At 37.1% G+C, this 22,524-nt stretch overlaps 1 protein-coding gene across 6 annotated transcripts in view; it reads right to left on the bottom strand.

Annotated features, from left to right (window-relative positions):
- BIRC6 (baculoviral IAP repeat containing 6) overlaps window positions 1-22,524 on the bottom strand; it is a 177,499-nt gene that overhangs the window by 82,136 nt on the left and 72,839 nt on the right. For 3 of the 6 annotated variants that reach the window (XM_068156495.1, XM_068156529.1, XM_068156504.1), the window contains exons 33-47: window positions 21,944-22,086; window positions 21,227-21,358; window positions 19,137-19,352; window positions 18,620-18,803; window positions 17,841-17,996; window positions 17,364-17,497; window positions 15,638-15,791; window positions 14,809-14,925; window positions 13,612-13,766; window positions 12,350-12,476; window positions 11,473-11,583; window positions 5,009-5,142; window positions 4,283-4,410; window positions 1,617-2,179; window positions 314-489 (exon numbers count right to left, since the gene is read on the bottom strand). In XM_068156495.1, coding sequence (XP_068012596.1) covers window positions 314-489; window positions 1,617-2,179; window positions 4,283-4,410; window positions 5,009-5,142; window positions 11,473-11,583; window positions 12,350-12,476; window positions 13,612-13,766; window positions 14,809-14,925; window positions 15,638-15,791; window positions 17,364-17,497; window positions 17,841-17,996; window positions 18,620-18,803; window positions 19,137-19,352; window positions 21,227-21,358; window positions 21,944-22,086 — 2,630 coding nt within the window. The remainder of the gene's footprint in view (window positions 1-313; window positions 490-1,616; window positions 2,180-4,282; window positions 4,411-5,008; window positions 5,143-11,472; window positions 11,584-12,349; window positions 12,477-13,611; window positions 13,767-14,808; window positions 14,926-15,637; window positions 15,792-17,363; window positions 17,498-17,840; window positions 17,997-18,619; window positions 18,804-19,136; window positions 19,353-21,226; window positions 21,359-21,943; window positions 22,087-22,524) is intronic. The other 3 variants (XM_068156513.1, XM_068156522.1, XM_068156539.1) reach the window with 2 other exon arrangements.

Below are 22,524 nucleotides of genomic sequence, written 5' to 3'. Positions count from 1 at the left end.
CTTAAGCGTTTCATATGCCCACTAATATGAACACAATAAATGTGTTTCCTGTCTACACATGGTATTCAATTCATCCTTAAGCTTTTAGCCAGAAACATTTAAGGGAGCACCAAAATGTCCTTAGAGAAACTCTTTTCCCCACCCAATGGGCAACAGAGGGAGGCTTCCTAACTTCAACACCAAAGTGAAGAGAGGGTGGGAAAATGTTATCATTTTTTATATGGCACTAGCCCAGTTTTCTGTGTTTATTATGGGTTATAGAATCAACTAGTCTACAACTCCCTTGATGCAAAGCAGACCTAAGAGAACTTACCTGCCTTCCCATGTACCCACAGGCCATGTATGTAAGAATTGGCTGAAGCATCACTTGCACTGTTGTTGCTTTCTTACTAAGCGTTGTAAGGATAGTGAACAACCCATCTCCAACTGATATTGCATCTAAACCACCATGAAAATTTTCATGTTTAGTGAGATGTAAGCCACTTGCACCTTAGTGAAAACACAAAGAGTTCAAAGGTCATAAAGAGAGACCAAACAAATCATTATAGCACTTAAATGAACAGAAATATACTTGAGCTCTCTTAAGTGTTCACATGGATTTTACAAACTACAAATGAGTCAGTTGTCAGGATCATATAAATTACAATTAGTGATTCCTGATACACACTACCTAATTTACAGTATAAATAGGAAGACTTGACCCAGGAAGTCAGGGAATTTAAATCCAACATTTAACATATGTATTTCCACTCAAAATACCTCTCCTGGAATTCTGCTTCTCAGTGTTACAGCTCAGGATTTATCCATGAGGATTTAATGAGTATCAATATTTAGCAATATTAATTACACATCACAGAATCCCAGGATTTTCAAGAGTTGGAAGGAACCTCAAGATCATCTAGTTCCAACCCCCCTTGCCATGGGCTTTCCACTAGATCATGTTGCCCAGAGCCATATCCAGCTCAGATCTTGAAACTGAGGATGGAAAAGCAAGAGAATAGTCTTCCCAAGAAAGAGATTACCTTGAAATACAACTTTCCTACAAAGCACAGGACAGCATACAAATTTTTAGAATTGGTTTTAGATTTAATGGTAGGGATTGATGGAATAATCCCATTCTATTTAGAGATACTGGAGTTATACTAACAAATAATAATAAAAAAATAATGTGTTCAAGTGCTCTTTAGAGAAGTATTTTGGCAAGAGAACTGACAGTTGTAGTACTTCAAGCTGTCAAGAAATAAAATACTGATGAGCACTGGATGCAGGGGGACAGAGGTAGACAAGGTACTGAGCAACCTGCTCTCTAACACAGGGTCTGAGCTGACCCTGCTTTGTGCAGGGAAGTTGGACTAAATGATCTCTAGAGGCCCCTTAACACTGACCATTCCAAAATTCAGCAAATTCAGATGCAATCCTGTTTGCTTTAATTACTGTTTGTCACTTCATATTAGTTTTTCTCACATATCTGTATCCCCTTTCACTTCTTAACAGTTTCTCTTTCCTGTAACTTCTGTGACATATTCTTTGCAAGTCTACACCCAATTTAATAGTTTGTAAATTTTGAGAGTTAGATCACCCCAAAAGACCTTTCCTTTTATTTACAAAATACCTACCAATAATCATTGCCATAGCGCTGCTGTTACACTGGCCAAGCGCAGACAAAATCTGGCTCATAATTTGTTGGTTGGCTAACACCAAGTCTGCCACATAAGCAGTTGAACCTTGAGTATTAGGGTTGCTTCCATTGCCATCTTTGCCTCCTGAAACTTTTTCTTCATCAGACACGCTGTCTGTGGTACTGCTTGCTACAGGAACACGGGCACTATACTCTCGGTTACTAGAAAGCGGCAGTTGAACTAAAATGTTGACCAGTTTTAACAAATCAAACATAAGCTGATCCCTTGTCATTTCTCCACAAACTGCTTTGGCATCACCTGGACGGATAATATTGGCAAAAAGCCCTCCAAAACACGCTCGAGCACCCACAGAGCTGTCTGAGCCACTGCGAGACATCACTTTGTCTGAACATGTAATGTAGTGATGCACAAGGAAGGTTATGGATTCAATTACTGCAGAAATAGTGCTAACTGATACAACTTCAAAATTCTGTTCCAGGGTAAATTCCAGGAGTTTCACTTGTGCGTCCAAGGGTCCCTGGCCCGTCTGGAAAGAACCCCTGAAAGAAAACAATATTGAAAAATTACAATTGTTTCTTGTTTGTTTAAGTTGAACAGGCTTGGCTGTTAGGAGGTTTTTTCCTTGATCTTTTAAGAACCAAAAAGCATACAAGACTTTCAATAAGTAAAAATACAATTATAAGAAATGCACATTGAAGCATAATCTGATCTTCCACATGAATCAAGTCTTCGTAACATTTGAATATATCACACAGCTTGTACAATCTGCTCATGCTATCACTTTACTGATACCATTAATCATTACAGTTTCCTTTGAAGAATTCTAGAATCCATCTATTTCTTTAATCATTCATTTCATTTGCAGGCATAGGCTTTAGATACAGTCAGAAGTTTCCTAAGTTTGCAGAGACAATTCATGGGAAGAAATAATGGCTTTAATATCATTAGGATTATTTGTTTTGTAACAATAAATCATGATTTTATTCCTTCCACAGTTCTGCAGGATTTTCTTTCTGAAACAGAGAATGGTTAGGTGTTAGCTATACAAATAGCAACTACACATAAGAACACAAGAAGACACTCATAGGCTGGTGCTTGTAAGTCAATTGCTTGAATGATCTCTGTTAGAGATCATTCCCAACTGCTTTTACAAGTATAATGGCAGAGTACAGAATCAAACTTTTAAAATAGAATAAACCAGGTTGGAAAAGACCTTTGAGATCGAGTACAACCTATCACCCAACACCATCTAATGAACTAAACCATGGCACTAAGTTTTGAATGTGTACATTTAAAGCAAAAGTGGTGCTAATTCCTGAAGTGAGTGAGTTACTGATTTTTTTTATATATTTCTCTTTATCATTTGACATAGGTTATAGGACATAGGTTGATATAGAAATAGCCCTGAAGGAAATATTTGTTGTTGAACTAGAGTAAAATACTTTCAAGTAAAACACAATTAAAAAAGTATACTGCTCTTTCTCACAATCAGCCTTATGCTCTACGTAGACATAGAATATTTCAATAATTACCAGAGGTTTGGGAGCTTTGCTTCCCTTTAATAACCTTTGGTTTGCCTCAAAAAACATTTCAAAAACTGATCCTTTCAGTCGTGTCATGAGCTTATTTCAAATTAATTATGGCATGCAGACACATATTCCAAGATTCACTGATTTAATTATTTTATTGTATTATAACATTTCTTGCATAAGTGACTGATCATCAGTGTTAACTTGGTAGACACCACCTACCAAACTCACGTTAAAGTAAAATTCTTACAGAAGGCCAAAACTGTTTTCTGTATGACTAAAGAACAGGTAACACCAAAGTGCCACCTACTGGGAAGCCAGAACCTGAGGAAGCTTATCCATAATTATACACAAAGCCTCTGTCTGAGGCAGAACATCATTACCAGAAATAAATGATAATTCTTAATGTACTTCAGACCAAACAATTACTGCATTTACAGTGTACCACTGCATACACAAGTCTTGTGTGCATAGACCTAGCCTTGAAGAACTGTAAAACACAAGCCATAAGCTCTTATGTCTCACCCCACCAACAGCCACTTCTCTACACTAGTTGAGAGGCATCAAGACCCCAGAAGGAGAGTAGGGCAGAGAAGGGTGAGAAGAGGAAATAAAAGATAAAGTGATAAATATGTAAATATGCATATTATGTAAATAGGACCATGCACTCTCATATTTCATCCTACCACAATATAAACCAAATCTATACTATTTTCACAGTCTATGAATTACTTATAGAGCCTTTTCTTAACTCAAGCCTGAAAGTACTTTTTATCTTTTTAATAGTATGCTCATCCAAGTACCCTTACTTTAGGCTATGTTAACAAGGCTTATATCTCAGCTCTAGATAAATCAGCCCAAATAACTCTTTAGTGCTTCTGTTCACTGTCCCTCACCCACAGATGGCTGTGTGTGAATTCAAGTTGTGCTCTTTCACATGCCAGAAGGAGTCCACATCCTGCTGGTAGCGCTACACCACCACTAAAATCTTCATCCACATATACTTGACAGTATTACAAGGTGGGAAGTACACATCTTAGTTATGATTTCCACTCGTACGTATTTTAAAGACAAAGAGGGCATGAAAGAACAAACAAACAAGTTAACATTTACCTTTCTGTTGAAAGTATATGTATTAGTTTCAATAAAAATTCACTGAACATCTGAGGACAAGTTGAAGAAAGGTGCACTTGTAATCGAGTAAGAAATTCTTGCATAGCTTGAGTTGCTGTTGGCCCAACCTAAAGGGAAAGATGTTTTAGTAATCATTAAATAAACTTACATGTCTTATAGAACATCAAGTCATATTTAACAAGAACATTTTCTAAGACCAGAAAAGTATTATGTAGCTTGCTTTACAAAAAAATTTTACAGGGTTTTCACAGGAGAACTACTCCATATCCATTTATATTATGTGTTTTTCTCTTACTGACCATTAGTAAAAAGGCAAATAATTCAGTTGTGTAAGCGCTGCTTTGCAACTTGAGACTAACTTTCAGCAATGAAAACCACACTTGACACAGAGTACATTTCTCTGCTAATCAAGGTTTTTCCACAAGCTATATATTTACATACAAGTGCTTTAAATTGATAGTACTGCACAACTTTTAAGTTCTGGAAAAGACTATGTAGTTTCTTGAAACTTTTATGGAAAGTAAGACCACTACTCTGAGTCTATGACCAACATGCATTTCCCTGTGGTTGCTATCAGAACCAAGTGACTAACCAAAAGAAAAAGAAACAAGCTAAGGACAAAATACATTATGAATAACACAAACAAAGTTTATTGACTGAAGTCTTATTACAAAGAGTTCTTCTCTTATTTTAATCATTAAATACCTGTGGACTGTGTTGATTTGTTCCATGAGGATTAGTGCCAGAAAGAAATTTCACTAACACATGAATGAGGTTTGGATCTGACACCAACAATTGGGCAGTGCTTTCCTGAGCTCCAATGGCACCACTTGGACCCGCTTAAAAATGAAGACATAAAAATAAATTCAGTAATTTTAAGCACTAAGTGTAAATGAAACATTTATACTGCATATCCCTTACGCTTATTTTACAATGTGCAAATATTCTCAGCAAAATCATCTACTGAAAGCCGCTTCCTCAGTACTACAATTTTAAGTGTTAGTACAGATATAAACCCCTAAAACTGTTCCATTAGTGTTCCTAGCTTGCTAAAGAAGTATTCCTGAAAGAAGAGCTTTTATATAGAAGAAACACATGGAGACGTTTTGATTTCTTTTCTCTTTGCTACTCTGCTGTCAGACAGAGTTCGTACGTTTTATTGTCTGGGAAACAATCAAGATTTTTTGTTCCTGGCACATTTTGAGACTTCTCATCATTGACTAAATGGTAGGGAGCTGAACAGATATGAAATCTGAGGATCAGGATTAGAATTAAAATGGAATTAAAATGCAAAGATCAAACAAATGCGCTAGGAGGGAAACCTCCCCTTTGAAAACAGAATTACACCCTGAATGCTTCCATATCAGTTGAAAAGCTTTCAGAGCAATGAAATAAGAATAGCACTGGGAAGACACTATGTGAAGAAATCCTTGTGGGAGAAGATAATCCACATTAAGTTTTTCCTTTACCAAATGTCATTTTCTTTTCCAACTACACACAGATCTCTTGCTTTAGATGAGTGGAGAAAACAAATGCTGGAGAAATAGTACAAACTAATTTCCTCAATCTATCAACACTGGTAGTGGGACAAGTCTGTAGGGCTACAACTGATGGTGTGGCAATAGCTGGGAGTTGACTACAAGCAAGAAAGAATCCCCCAGTACTGCAGTGACAACTCCTGTAGGCAATGAGCATGATCTAGTTTATATTTGATAATGCAAAATACAAGAAGGCTAGGCCTTGTATGAGTGGGGGACAAATCTGTAAAAAGTTAAGCACACAATTTCACAGATTCTCTGAAAGAAAAACTGAACATTTCAAGAGAACAGAGAAGCCTTCCACTACAGCATGTCCTTAGAAACACTAGCCTGGGTGAACTGATAAAGGTTTTTTTTTCCCCTGCTGAATCTGCACCCTTGAACATTGTGGTGAAGGCACATTATACCCCGATACTGAATCTTGTCCCAGCATGTGGGCAAGTTCCCCCTCCCTCCAGGAGGAAGACAAAAGCCAAGGCATTAGCCAGGCTTGCACGCAACCAGCGCATGCAACGCTCGTGCTGACACCAAGTATGGGCATAACTCTAGCTTCACGCTTTCTATAGGCTGAAGCCAGTTGCTTATGAGAGTGCCCATTGGTCAAGCCCAGCCTCGAGGAATCTATGAGTATCACCCCAGTTGGTGAACACGTTGCCCCCTCATTTACTTTGTCTCTGTGCTTGCTCGAGAGAGTAACTCTCGAGCTGCAGCCTTTGCCATTGAGCTTATTGTTGTTAGCTTCTGTTATACATGCACGCAATACTGGAAGCGTATGCACCGCTGAGAATCCCAGAGGGAGGACCTTCGCTGAGCCTGAGGAGCTCAGCGTTGCTGCAGCCAGCCGTGCCGACCGGGAGAGCCCATCGTGCCACCGGAGAACTGGACTGACCCCCGAGGGTAAGATCTGCCCAGTTACCGGGGAGAAGGGACTCGATTGATAACCGAGTCCACGTATGCGCCGTAGCGGGAGAGACGCCGCCGAGTGCTGCTCTGAGCCCTGTGAATCTCAGGGAAAACCAAAGCATTGTTCGTGCCCGTACTGCACCGAACCCGGGACCACTACGAGAGTCCTGTTGCTCCTTTAAGTTCGGTAAAGAGAATCCGCCGCCTAACGCAGCCGCATTCTCTCCCCGGGGCTGTTTGCATCAGCCCCGAGAACTGCCGTGGTTGGGCCGACCCCCGTAGCTTTGCCTGCTTCCGTCGTTCGAGCCCATCTACCGGCCACCGTCGTCCCGCCCCGCCGTGCGAGCCGACTTTAGAGGGCCGACCCCACGGACCGACCCCGTCCAGGACCGATCCCTGTTGTCTGAAGGGAATTGAATATCGTCCACGTGCTTTCCACCCACTAGCACTCAGTTCGAAGTATCCGCGTCTAGCAGAGTAAGCGCTGACGCATAGAAAGATTGTAATATTGCTGTGTATAGCCAGAAGCCGCCCGCGTCCCGCCGAGTCTCCATCTAGTGGCCAAGCGGCGGAACTGCACCCTTCGTTATATAAATATAGAAAGGGTTTATAGATAGTTCAATTACGTTATAATCATAACACTAAGCCAGTTGTGGAATCTATTTCACGAACGTGCACTAGAACATGTATACAAGTTGGTGATTCATCGGTTATTAATAGTTTGATAATTAATAAAAATTATATTTTCATAATTCGTATTTCATATTCATAAATTTAATAACCTCTTCAGCACAAACATTTACTTGAATTAAACATACAAAACACTTATTTTCCCTCTAAGAAACCTAGGTATGTAGGTTGCTGTTGGGATGAGGTTTTTTTGGTTGGTTATTTTTGGGCAGTGTTTCTAGGTATATCATGATACAAGTTAAAAATGAAAATGACTCTCAGGTCACTAAGAATACTAAATAAACTCACAGCTCTTCCATCTAAACTTACACTTGTTACACCTTTTGTGTTTGTTTATCTTTTTTTTTTTAATTCCACTTATAAAGTATTTTGAAATATAACATTAATAACTATCACTAAAATTACACTCAACTACAGCCAACATAACAATCAAAACCAGAAGTTCATTTGAATTTGGTCATTCTGGTTTTCACAGTTTTCGGCAACTTGTTTCAGTGTAACTGCATTATTCAAACTTTGTGTATGACTTCAGTTTTAACTGAGGTGTCACTTCAGTTTATCCAAAAATACTGTGTGTCCAAATTAACTTTAAAAGAAACAAAAAAAGCACTCAAAATGTTTTTATTGTCATTTGAAAAGGGGAAATGGTTTTGCTCTTTCCTGCATTCCTGAATGTTACCTTCATAGACTGAAGGTAATATTTTAATTGTCTGAAATCACCTATAAAATCCACTATGAATCACCTATAACATCTATCATGATCACTGTGACAAGCAACACTGCTGTTCAATTTTCTCTTAAAACGACAAAACACACCAAAAAGTCCCAATTGAAACTAGCCTCTAGAGTATGTATGCCTGTATTTTACTGAGCAAATAACATCTAGGGTGTGGCTTCCATTTACTTAATTTCTTCACCTGGTTTTAATTTGAAGGAAACATTCTTTTAAGAACTCCAGCTTCTTCGTGCTTTGTTCACCTTCACCTGTTAGGTCTGTACTGTAACTACTACTTAACTGAATCTGGCTATTGCGAAGACTTTGCACCTTAATACAAGTAGATGTTTCAACTTCTCTGCAACTGACCGACCTAGCCCCTCTCCTCCTGACAAGCAGCAGCCAGGTCCATATGCTAACTCTCAGCTTATTTTCTTTGAAGATTAAAAGCCTCTAGTTTTTCCACTGTTTCATGATAAAACATTGATGCCAAAGACATGCTCATTACTTCCTATGTTATTTTTATATAACAGCTGAAAATATCAACTGAAATATAAACCCCCACTTTTTTTTCCTACCCTACATTGTAGTCTGACATGTTTTGTTCAACATCGTAACTCAGATTTCAAGATGCATCTATGTTATCTGTTCTGTCAGGTAGTGTTTACGCTCAAAACACTGCTCTCATGCAGTATTTCTGGTGACAACAGTAACAGAAGCAAAAGGCCATGTGAGGAGAGCACAGATAGTTCTTGTTAAGGGAATAAATGAGTAAATGCACCATGAGAACAATTTGACAGATGACAGCTGTTGACTTTAGAGCAATTGTAGCTCTGAGAAATTTTTTTTAGCTAGGTATTATTGTAGATTTGCTTCTACACACCTGCCTTTGCATGGGATTAAACAGTTCTAGCTGTCACCCATCAAATACTGATTTTAAACACAATTCCTGCAAAATTTTCCCCAGATTTCATAACCAATGAAAGTATTTCAACGAGGGTATTGCATTTATCCCTGAAAAGTATCTTGCACTCCTCAGGTAAGAGTTTTTGTAGCACTAAACAGCCTAAGCTCTCATTCTGAAAATGTTTATCAGCATAAAGTAGTAAGATTTTCTGACCATGAACTGACCTCTCCTACATAGTGGTGCTCCTAAAATCCTAACATAGGACAGCTGCCCAGAAGAATCTCTCCTATACTCATGTGGGTAGAAGACAACAACAACAAACCAACAAACCCTTGATTACTACTGGAGAGAACTGGAGTTTTGGAAAAATAACTAGGACTCTGAAAATAACATCAAGGTGAGATCACTAGAACTACCTCATTTCTCATGGCAAGATCTTCTAATTCATTCATTTCTTGAAGAAATGGTGATCAAAACCGTAATTTTCAGAGTACAGAAGTGGGTTCAAAGAGACTACGCATAAAACACAAGTAAGGCATGAATCAATTCCTTTCTTCTTTGTAAATGAAAGACTAGGGAAGACGGAATGGCTGAATATGAACACATGAATAGAATATAAATAATGAATTTCAAATAAATAAAGGAAACTTAGGACCAAAGTTCTCTGAGAAGGCTCTGAAGTTCAATGACTTAGAAAAATCAGTGACAGTGGGAATTTTCAGCACTTGCAAGAAAAGTATTTTGAAACACCTATGAGCACCTACACCTCTTAAGTTGTTATTCAGTTTCTGAAAAAGCAAATTATTACCTTACCAGGATTACATGAAGAAGTGGTGCCTCCCTGATTGTTTAAAAGGCTTACTACATCTGAAAAGGTTTATTACACCTGAAATCACCTGAAAGTAGTATTTCTTCTGGTGGCAGTTTTTTCATCAGTGAAGATATTCTACAAATGAACCCATCTCAGGGCTTGTACTTTAGGTATTAAAGGGGGGAAGAACCTAATTTTAGAAACATGTCTAGAAAGACTAACCTAAATCACTCCCAATGAACTGCAATTGACATAGTAGTAGTTTAGAAAAACCACAAACTCTAAACAATCTGTCAGTATAGTGAAGACACGTGAGCAATTTGACCTTCATAGCTTAAAATATAATTAAGAGGATACAAAAGAAACTTGTCTCCAAAGAAGGCTGACATGTCACATTTCACCAGTCCCAGGAAAAAATTGTTTTAACATTGTTTGCTGAAAATACACATAGGTGTTAACTGCAGACATTGTTATCCTACAAAATATCAAGAGTACAATGGAGGTCTCGGTTCATTAAAACTCATCCCTTAGTTTATTCACAGCGCCACTGCCTCACCTAATAGTAAAAATTTGAGCTGATTTTTATGAGAATGATCTCTAATGAACATCACTGAAAAGAGACAGAAAGTAAAACCTGATGAAAAAAGTGCATCCTAAAGACAATTATTTGAAATAGTATACATGAAAAAAAAAGATTCATAAGCATCTTGGACAAAAATCATGGAGATGTGATACAGAATGGACAATCGCTTCACAGCAGTGTGGTAAGTCACTTTGGGTTTCTTTCTTCTGTAATTACTGTCTTTAGTCATACACTTGGAGTAAAACCAGAGTTGACATGAGTTCTGACTTGGTCTAGCATGTCGCTTTTCGAAGATTCCAGTCTCCAGGCTCTTCTTAGTGATACTTTCTTTCGCCCTGAACATAATGTCATGAAAGCATTCCTCACAACTACTGCCCTATGACAGTGAACTCCTTAGAACCTTAATTTCTTAAGTAAAAAAATTGTATCCTTTAATATCTACCAGTCATGTGGTAAAACTGTATTCACAGATTGAGATTATTTATAGCGTGTTAGGGAGGAATACACGGAATGGGAGATAAACTGGTGTGCATAGGGAAATGAAATAATAGAGATGAATTTATTTTTGCATAGATTCAGCTTCCAGAAGCTTATTTTCAAATAACATAAGTAATGTATATTTATGAAATTATTCCTACTGCATCAGAAAGCTTTAATCTCTCTCACAGCACCTTAATCCTTCCTTTATGCTCCTCCTTCTCACAACACGAAATTAATTGCCAAGGATCACTAGCTAGTACTAAAAATTCATTATTAGAAGACATTGCCAACCTACTTATAATGACAGTTTCTTTTACAACTAGCATTTCAGTCTTCCATGGTACAAGTGAGTCAAAGAGCCTACTCTTGAAAAACCTGAAGCTACAGAGGACCAACCAACCAAGTAGTTATATGACAAAAGGAAATTTGTGGTAGTCTTTCAGATAGGAATCACTACTCATTTGAAGTTACTAAAACATCCAATATAAAAATAAAATTTAAAAACCAACAACAAAAAACCAACCAGACAACTCAAAACTTACCATTAAGCTGCATATTTGTCATGAGAGTTAGGCTATGAAGCACAAGGCACCATGTCCGAAGTAACGTATTAGGATACCAAGCCAGAACTGACAGGAAACTAGTTACTGAAGCTGTGAAGTAAACAAGTTTTTCCAATCTTTAATCTTCAGAGTACTACTGTGTCTTTTTTACTCTAAGATGCTATGTTTCTACCAAATGTTATTTGTTGTAGTTACTTCAACATTATTGTTAACACAAAATAAGGAAAAGAAGCCTCACCAACCCTTCACAGGAACTGGCCCACAGAACTTTCTAATGGGCTCAGACCCTGGCATCTCAGAGAAAACAATGCAAAGAAACTGGTTTCAAAATGCTCTCATGGACATCAGTGTAACAGGTTCATTATATAGACATTTCCTAAACTAATACTGTATAATGCATTACAGAAAAAGAATAGTTTGACAAGTCTTTGTACTAGATTAGTAGTCTGATGCCAAGAAGTAGTAGGGAATCCTCTCCACTGACTCCTATAATAGTAAAGAGATCATAAGATGGTATGCAAGGATAAGAAATGTCAGGGAAGGGCATACGGGTGCAGTCACCTTAGATTAAGAAGTATATTTCATAAAGTCCTCTTGGGAGTGATGAGTTAAGAATAACAAGTATTACACTTTAATTCATTGAATCATCTTTCAGTTACATACTACCTACACATTTTTCATGTTAAGAACACAATGAGCCCAAGAGCTTTTTAATAAGAACACAGAAATTATCCTAACACTGATGTTATCAAGTATACTAATAAGCAAAAAGTAGTACAATATGTAAAAACTAAGTAAATTAAAACATCTTATCTTACATTTTCTGAAATTAATTTCCCATACTCAATGTATTTACCTTGGTTCAAGGAAATGACAGGTATTCGGTTAGCGTTATAAAGGAAAATATCAGCGCCACTATCTTTACTTCCAGAAGAGTTGGAATTCAGGCTTAATGTGAGCCATAACTGCAAAAGGGATTCAAGCTAATAACAAAAAACAAAACACCACAATATCAGACCAAACTGAAGTGTTTTTCTGGAACTCTAGAGCACAAAAAGTTACCTGTTTTGTTATCCCAAGTCTTACCTACATTCTCAGCTGCTGCTGTTTCACTAACAACATACATGATCATTCTCCCCTTTGTGTTTTTATCAGACTCTTCAAATCCAGTAATGTTCAAGACAAATTTGGCATAATTAGCAAATGCTTCCATGTTTTTGTAATTAATATCTTCTAAATACAGTATAAGTTTCTCTAAGCTTATGTTAAAAAAAAGCAGCTTTACACACTACTATACGATAACCTTACACCTGTAACAATAGTTTCCATGTAAGCATTCAGAATGTCTCAGTAATCAAGCAATGTTTACCAGTCAAAATTATTCAAAAGGTCAATTAAATTAATGGGAAATCTCCTTTATTGTTAGAGAGACACTGAGGCTTACTCTGAATAACTCCCTTGAGGAATTGAACTATTTACATATTACAGGGAAGCAGAAACTTTATTTTAAATGAAATATTTGGAGAACAGTTGCAGGATAGTCAGCTACCCAATTAAAATGTATCAGGCAGGGAGGCATCTGATTACTCACATATAGCACACATGATACATACTTCTTTGTATGTATCAAGGAATCTGCTGCTAAACCAATGACTTTTCAAAAAACAATTTTAATTTTAGCACTTCAGATCAGAAGATAACACAGCTTGGAAAGGAGCTCTGGAGATTATCCAATTCAGTCTTCTGCTCCAAGAAGTACCAGAGAAGATGCCAGACTGAGTTGCCTGGGGGGTTATCCAGCTGGGTTTTGAAAACATCCACAGATGGAGACTGCACACTTAGTAACACTCTTCACTAATAAGCTAACAATTCTCTTTCAGTGAACCTACAAACTTGTTTTTGAATATGAAAATGTATACCCACTTTTTCAATGCAACAAGAAATGTCAGCAGCTTGTCTATTACATTATTGGTACTATTGTCCATGACATCTTCATAAGCAATAAAGCACATACAAGAACAGTTTACTTGCATCCTAAATAGTAAGATGCATGGGAAAACAGCTTTCAAGTTTAAAGCAAAATACCACTAAAACATTTCAAAGTTCCTAACTGTATACCTGAACATGGTGGACTTGCAGCATAGAGAAGAGTTTGTTGAAGCATGTACTCAGCATAGGTATAGATGACAACTGTACAATCAGCTGGGCATTTTGGTTAGCAGCATGTAATCCTCTTAGCAATGAATCATCTGTTCCACTAGGAGACTGGGTTACTACAAAGAACAAACAACCAAGAAGTACCATTCCTTACATAAATTATTTTGTAAAAGTAATGTCACATTTATTTCCCTGCAGTTTATGCTTAAGAGAAAGACACTTATTTTATAATTCACATCTTCAACATAACATTCAGCTGAGTTGGACTACTGACTGCCAAAGCAGCTTTGAAACCACTAAAATTTGACAATGAATGTAAGAATGAAGCTACACAAACCCAGGCAGGAAAAGAATAGAATAGACTAGACTAGAATAAACCAGGTTGGAAAAGACCTACAAGATCATCCAGCCCAACCTATCACCCAACACTATCCAATCAACTAAACCAGGGCACCAAGCACCCCATTCTGTCTCTTCCTAAAGACCTCCAGCGATGGTGACTCCACCACCTCCCTGGGCAGCCCATTCCAATGGCAAATCACTCTTTCTATGAAGAACTTCTTCCAAATATCCAGCCTAAACCTCCCCTGGCACAGCTTGAGACTGTGTCCTCTTGTTCTGGTGCTGGTTGCCTGGGAGAAGAGACCAATCCCCACCTGGCTACAACCTCCCTTCAGGTAGTTGAAGACAGCAATAAGGTCTGCCCTGAGCCTCAACTGCAGGCTAAGCAACCCCAGCTCCCTCAGCCTCTCCTCAGAGGGCTTGTGTTCCAAACCCCTCACCAGCTTTGTTGCCCTTCTCTGAACATGTTCCAGCAACTCAACATCTTTCCTAAACTGAAGAGCCCAGAACTGGACACAGTACTCAAGGTGTGGCCTAACCAGTGCTGAGTACAGGGGCACAATGACCTCCCTGCTCCTACTGGCCAGTACCTAGATCTGAAACAATTTCTCCAGTGTAGGATAATGCACTGTGAAATAAATCCTGCAAAATGTCTTAAGTGCATTTATAGACAATTAAACACTCGGAATAAAGAAATATTTCTAAAACTTGTCCAAATAAGAAAATTCAGGAAAACAACTTCAAAATAAAATTAGTACAAATTTCAAAGCATCATGGTCATTATGTGAAGAGAACAATTTGACAACATGTAGTTACATGTAGGAGATGTGTTTGTTAATGCTTGCAGAATGGAATCAGCCTCCAGGGTGGACATCATTTTCAACATCAGCTCAGCCTGCTGCTCAAGTCCAACTTCTAGACGTGCATCTAAAGCTACACAAGGCAACAAACAGGGTAAAACTGAATTAAAGACATATAAAGAGTTACTTTAACTTCCTGTGCAAACACAAACTGAAAAAATTCTTAGTATCACTAACAGAAATTTTCACCTTTATATCATACAGAAGCAAAATGTAGAAACATACTCTGAAATGAACACAAGATTCTTATAAGCACCAGCTATATAATTAATAAAATACTCAATTCCTGTTACAAATGCACATTTTTTTTAATCAGTCCTTTTAATAACACACAAGACTAACTCTGTATGTTTAAGACTGCTTCTCCTAAGTCTATTAGCCAAGAATCAAAAGACTGGTTTTCTCTAGTGTGACAGGGTAAAGATCTATCACCAAGTACTTGTACTGCAAGTACAAGTGTGCCACCTCATTCTTTAGGGCAAATTATCTAAAAACATCAGTCAACTCGTAAAAAAGCTTTAAAATTTTACTGACAAAACAGAAATTATTTAAAAATGCCTATAAGTGCATGATAAAAAAAAATGGTAATATTTTCTGCTCTGTTAAACTGTTTTAAATACAAATGTCACATAATAAGCTCTCATTTACCAGAGAAAAAAATGTGGCATTCAGAAAACGTAATTCTTTCCACTTAATACATGTTGATATTGGGAAAATAGTATGCAAATATGGCAAACACAGTATCACAGCAAAAAGACCCTGAGCATAACTAATTCTTTGCTTACCTTGAGAGACTGATACACTCACAGTTTGTGATCCATTTTTCTCTGTAGTTACTGGTGGCTTTGCAACTGGAATGCCAACGCCTCCAATATAAGGATTGTAATTATAGGTACCATAATCGGCACCCCAGTAATCATACCAGGTGCTGCTTATAGGCTTAAAAACCAGAACAAAACAAAAGAATAAAAATTAACAGAAACTTTATAGACTGCCCAACTACAAAAATAAAATTTGTAACAACTAACAGCAAACACTGAAGTTAGAAAAAATGAAAAGCAGAAGAGTGGATCCAACAGCTTTAGAAAATTTAAATTTTTATTGCAATTTAGACCACTGGAACCTTAAAGACTGTCAGAATCAGGCAATGTAGTTAGCTGCTGCAAAGATTCAAGACGACAATGCGAAAAGGTTATTGTCAGTTTACATTCACATACTTTGTACCATGTTGTAAATTTGGAAGTGGAGTTATCACACAGCTATTTCAAGAAGTTATTTACCAAGAGAGAATACTACATTATTAACTGTCCTATTAAAGCACCTTGAAGCCTCTTTGAGGCTCAGGTATTATTTGTATTGGGCACTGCAAAAGTTAAATAATCTGTACTCTAAAGTCATTATTTAAGACACTAAAAAATTATAGGGACCACAAGAAAATAAAGTGTAAGACTGTATAAAGGCAATTTCTGTATGCCTGTCTTATTAATGGCAAGATCCAGTAACAATTTACAGATAACGGATGCAAATCTTAAAGAGGAGTGAGAATGAAGAGTGGTTTTCTGGCTATCTTTTGGCTACCAATTGGGTAATCAGATCATGAAGATACCTGTAGATCATTATTGTCTAAGGAATACTGACACATGAAACAATAGCAAAATAAAGAAGGAAACATCAATAACATAAAAACTAAGCAATAAGTGCAATTTTTGGTATTGTGAGTAAAGAGAGCAAGCATTTATAACGACAGGTAATAAGTAGAAGGACATATGAGGGAATACAGAAAACCCCCGAAAATTTAGTGTTGTCTGAGCAAGTGGTGAGCAGGATAATTGAGGTAACTGAAATGAGGCTGAAGATTTAAGTCAATAGTAAGGGTAGTGGGAAAACTCCAAATGTGAGCATCATCCTTATGGACAGAGAAAAGAGACCAAACATATGATCATGAACAGTGGTGTTTCTTTACCAAGAAAGTATTTTTTGTTTTGAATATACCTTGATGATATACTATTACATCTAAATGTATTTTACTAACTCTGATATGTTTTGATTTATTTTAAGTATGAATAGAATAGACCAGGTTGGAAGAGACCTTTGAGATCGAGTCCATAATAATTTTCTTGTTCCACAGTGATGCACGTTTTGAAGTTAGTTGCTTCTCTTTGTTGTCTGAAGCTGGTGTGAACACTAGGTACTGCTGACTTTTTACACTAGGACAAGACTAAGTCTTATTTTTCTTTTACATTGAGCTTTTCTTGCCCTTAACATGTGCTAAAGCATGGGTAAACTCAGAACCTCTTGTATACACAGACACCTTCACACAAAAGTAAACCATTTATGGTCAACTGAGATATGAATAAAGCTGAGATGTGAACACATACTTAACATTCTTGTCTGTCACTCCTCATTCAACCTTTATACAAAATAAAAATGACTAAATGACAAAGTGCAAAATAAAAAATATTTTACTATTTCACATGTAAAGGTTATCCTGAAAACTGAGGTGTGCCCTACCTTGAAGACTTTAGCTGCAAGTGGATCTTTTTCCAAATCAATATCCAAAGGATCAATATCAACTTCCATCAGGTCTTGCAATAATTCAAGGTCAATGTCCTTATCTTTTTCCAAAGATGACAGAGGTGGAGCACCTTTGAATGATTTAGAGAACATTAATAGTGCAAGCACAAATTATAAACCATGAGATATATACTTACAGGATCATTTTAAGGCTTTTCATATTACAGCTCTTAGTCGATAAAGTTAATGAATGCAGTCAAGTTGCCTTTTTTAAATAATGGGAAAGCCAATCATTTTTTATTGATGGGATGTAAAACTAAGTTGAAGAATTACTAATAGTCTGCCTGCATTTTCAGAAACAAGTTATTCTATCACCAAAAATCCTTTACTGGTATTTTGATGGATAAGTAACAGCGAAGTTTTTAAAACTTTTTGCAGTATACATATAAAGGTCAATATTAGGGAATAGTTTACCTGTGATGTCATGTGTCAAAGGCTCATCTATTGTTTCCACTAACTGAACTGTGGACTGCTGGAGAGAATCATCAGAATCCCCAGCCGAAGCTCCGGCATCTTCCCCCAAAGCACTTTCTTCCATAGTTTCAGCAGCCATAGGTGCCAACAGCTCTCCTACAAATAGGAATAAAATAGAACAGGTTGGAAGAGACCTTTGAGATCGAGTCCAACTTATCATCCACCACTATCTAGTCAACTAAACCATGGCACCAAGCACCCCATCAAGTCTCTTCCTAAACACCTCCAGTGATGGTGACTCCACCACCTCCCTTGCCAGCCCTTTCCAATGGCCAATCACCCTTTCTATGAAGAACTTCTTCCAACATTCAGCCTAAACCTCCCCTAACACAGCTTGAGACTATGTCCTTTGTTCTGGTGCTGGTTGTCTGGGAGAAGAGACCAACCTCCCTTCAGGTAGTTGTAGACAGCAATTAGATTAAACAGATAACACCATTTCAAGCTTTATTCCAGTTGTTCAGGCCAACTCTTTTTCTTCATCTAATTAAATCCTCTATGGCCTACTTTTTTCAAGAGGAGGAGTTCTGAATAATTTTCAAATAACTTTTCAGGACTGACTGTAACTGCAATTCCACATTGCATTTTCTCACACTGTTCTCAATGTTATGACATTCCCCCCCAGTCTTTATAGTGTCAGCAGATTCTAACATAATAATAAAATCCCTAAATTATCAAAGGAAGAAAGTATAATACACATGCTGAGAAATGTGAAACCGAACCTGCTAGAATATCCTGCAGCATACAAGTCAGAGAATACTGAGCCCATGCTCCTCCCCAAGAGATGTCTCCTCTGTTAAAGTCAGTTCCAACAAGTAGCAGCAATAATCTTTCCAACTGAGTCTCATTCACAATCTCACATAAATGAATTGTTGGTCTTGTAGCATTTGCAATCCTAGCAAGAACCTATCAAGAAAAAAAAAAGCCTACTTAAACACTATGAAAATATGCAATAGTTTTAATTTATATGATGATTACATTTTGCTTACAAGTAAATCAAGTATACTAGCTTATATTTTAAAAGGTCACAAATGTAATTATATGAAAATATTTTTTTTAAGTTGATTTTTCTGCTCACTTTTGAAGCCCTCATAAGTTACACAACAGGTGACAGATCAGAAATTACTAAAAATTATGTTGCAGCTGATTTTTATCATCAAGCCATCCAAACAGCAGTTGTGGAAAGCTCAATTAATGGGGTGTCCATTGAAACTAGAGTGATGTTCCATATTTGTTTACCTTACAAACAAATAGAAGTAAATCTGCATGACAAGTAAAGTCCATGGACAAGAGAAAGAGCGCCAACTTCTGCACTACGGAAATACAACGTTCATGTGCCAGGGTAAATGGAAGGGGCTCAATTTCTGGAGTTTCCTTTGTTGCTGATACTTCTGTGTCTAAAGTAGAACGAGGCCATTCTGCAGTCCGACGTAATCGTATTAAATCCTTGAAGTGCTGTAGAAATTAAGTTTGAAAAAACAGTGACAGGTTAAAACTCATCTCTAAATCTTTTCACAGTGAAAATCTGAGGCAGCAAAAACAATAACTGTAAAACTTCAGGGGAAAAAAAGTCTAAGAATATATGAGAATCTGGAATGGAATTAAAGCTTTAACAGGAATTTGTTTTGGCAGGACAAGTGTCGATTAAGCCTTTGTATTTGCCAGAAAACATACTGAGAATTTGTATCTCAGGAGTTTCATATTTCTACATGTGTCTATAAAGCTATGGAGCAAACTGCATATAGAAACAGCTAACATGGAAATTTACTCTTACAAGAATGATGACTTTTCAGTTCTTTATATTAAATCAGTCATCACTAGTTTTTAACTTCCTTAATGCTTCCCAGGCTACAAAGTGTCCATTACCTGCTATAAATTGAACCACCCTGATAACTGGTCAGAGCTCTAAACTACAACCTTTTTGATAGAGTCTCTAAAAATTCAGTGGAATGACAATGTTTTTATTAATCCTCCCAATGCACACACTTATTAGTTCAGTTTATTGTATCAGCTCTACAGGTAGCCTATAATCAGACAACACAAACACCTCTTATGATCTCACTTAAATCTACAGAAGTAGACCAGAGAAAAAACTAAGGTCCCTTCTAGCCCAAACCATTCTGTGATTGTGTGATTTACTAACTCAAAGGTTTCAGCTTTCTCCTAAATGCAATACCTTTCAGGTTTCTCACTTGTCATAACTGAAAGTGATTAGTAGGCAGAGTAGTAAGAACGGCATGAAATACAACTATTAAAGGTATAGTAATACCATAACTAGAGGTTAGGAAAACTCTTTAGTTCAACATGCATTTTTGATGCAACACAGCTACTATAAAGTGAAACTTAAATAGCTGGACAGCATATTTCAGCCAGTGACTCATTTAGAGATGTCTCAAGGAGGCCACCAGTGGAATAGCCCCCTTGATATAAGCTGCTGGAATAATGCAGAAGATAGTGCAAAAAGAACAGCTAATGACAAGCAGTTAGTGAAAACTTAGGGATACATTTTTATGCAAGTGTTTAAATTTTGGTTGAGGGTATTTTTGTTTGTAATTACTGGCAGTAATTATGAAATCAGATTTCCCTTCAGATTGCCTCTGAAGTCCAGCTAACACTATAATCTCTTTCTAGAGGCCTACTTTCAATCATCATGGCAGACATTAGTACTTTTGGAACTGGAAAGTAAATATGAAAAGAGATACCTAGGTTTGGTAGCTAGAAAGTTTCACACATTTTTGTGTTCCCTGCAAAAGGCATGTTGCCATCTCCAGAAACCCCTAAATTCCAGCACTTCATCTCAATCACAATGATTCTTTAACTTCCACATCCACTGTCAGTATCTGAGGCTCACTGCAAAGCGCCTCAACATGTATGATAAATACTTTGAAGAAGCTAAGAAGCTTCTGAGAAAGCTCAGGAAACATTCTCAGAAGTCTTAGTTTGGGAAGACAGTCACTGACATGATTATTCCTCCAGGAAAGCAGTCGGAAAAGTATCCTGCATAAAAGATGGCCATGCAAAGTACTTAACATTTCAAATGGTATATACTATGCAATGTTTAAAGATATGACTGGCATTCTGAAAGTTACAATATTATTAGTGATTTTGGCCATGACTACCAAGACAATCCCTGCAGAGTGATAAACCTTGTTTTCAGAGTGCAAGAAGTTTCCAGATGGCTGCTGTTCTCAGCATCAGAAAATACTTGATAGCAGCCATGATGGAATGACTTTTTAAAGTAAGGTCAATGTTGGACAAAAATGACTTTGCAGGAACAGGTCTTTTCACACAAAGGACAAGAAGGCAGTCACAGTTTCAGAGCATCATACCTTTGAAGTAGCCTGCTTTAGTTTTGCCTGTTCTACTAAAAGTTTGTATGATGATCCTTTGTTGCTTTGTATTTTCTCTTTTTCCATCTGTTCCACCAAAGCCTTCTGCTTTGCTTTTAGTAAGTTAAGTTGCTAAAAGAAAATGTTAATAGGAAAAAATGAAAATTTAAGCAATAAGATGTTAAAAGGATCAGTATGTTCATATGACAGCATTCTTCAGTTCAAATTGTAACTTGAGATTTCAAAATACAGTATATATACAATTTTAATTAAGACACCAGGAGGGGCTAGTAGCAGACCCACAGTAGATTAAGTTTAAGAAGAATCAGTAATTTTAAAGGAGCTCAAGCACACATGCCCTGGGTCATAAAACCTGCATGGTTGCATTTAGGAATTAAAGTTGTGTGTTTTAATAATTATCAACTTTTAAATCACTGCTTCAATTTTTGCACTCAGGTGTATCCACATTTATCTAGAAAGTCAATTAGATTTGTTAACCAATATGGGACACAGAGTGCAACAGTTCACTCCAACATCTGTTATTCCAGTAGATCCCATGCCCCATGGTTTGAGACGAATGTCAAAGAAGTTAGGCAGCCTTTAGCTACAGAACCAGACCTATGCAAAAGCAAGGCTGAACAAGTCCAAGGCCAAAGCTGTTCTTCCAAGGAATGAGCTATACAGTAAGAGATATACTTCTGTGAAAATAGCCACTACCGTGCTTGGAGTCACCTGTTTATGATGCACAAGCTGTTTTCTGATCTTGCGAGAATACAGTCTATCCAGGCTACTGTTGCCTTTAGTAGATCTGCTCAGACTCTGAGTGTGAAGGCTATTATTTATAAAACTCCACTGGTTTCCTAATGGAAATAATAATAAAAAAAGGAGATAGTAATCCACCTTAGTAAACCCCATTTAACTCCAAAGAGAAGCATTTTCATTGCAGTAGTTGCTAACATCCCCATAGAGTAAATACCAAAGAATTGAGAAAAACTATCTTTTAGTGTTACACATCTATCACCACTGAAGGTGGTATTTCTGTGTAATTTTGAAGAGAAATGGTACCATCTTGTTTTCCTTATTTTTAAAATGTATGACTATCCTAACTAAAAATGTCTGAATGGCTTCTAGATCATGAAAGTTTTACAGTTTTCATTTTTAACAAGGATGTTAAAAGAAAACCATAATTAATCAACTTCAATAAAAACAAACTGACAAAAATTACAACAAAAATTATGCTGTTCCAATTCCTCACAATGCACCGTTTCAGCAGAGGGGGACTCTCAAATGCAAGATCC

The sequence above is a fragment of the Melanerpes formicivorus genome, unplaced genomic scaffold (genome assembly GCF_026170545.1).
Source record: "Melanerpes formicivorus ecotype bairdi unplaced genomic scaffold, bMelFor1.0.p_v2 SCAF_2, whole genome shotgun sequence".
NCBI classification, from domain to species: domain Eukaryota; kingdom Metazoa; phylum Chordata; class Aves; order Piciformes; family Picidae; genus Melanerpes; species Melanerpes formicivorus.
The sequence above is the reverse complement of the archived record's forward strand: the minus strand, read 5'-3'. Positions and strand labels throughout refer to the sequence as shown.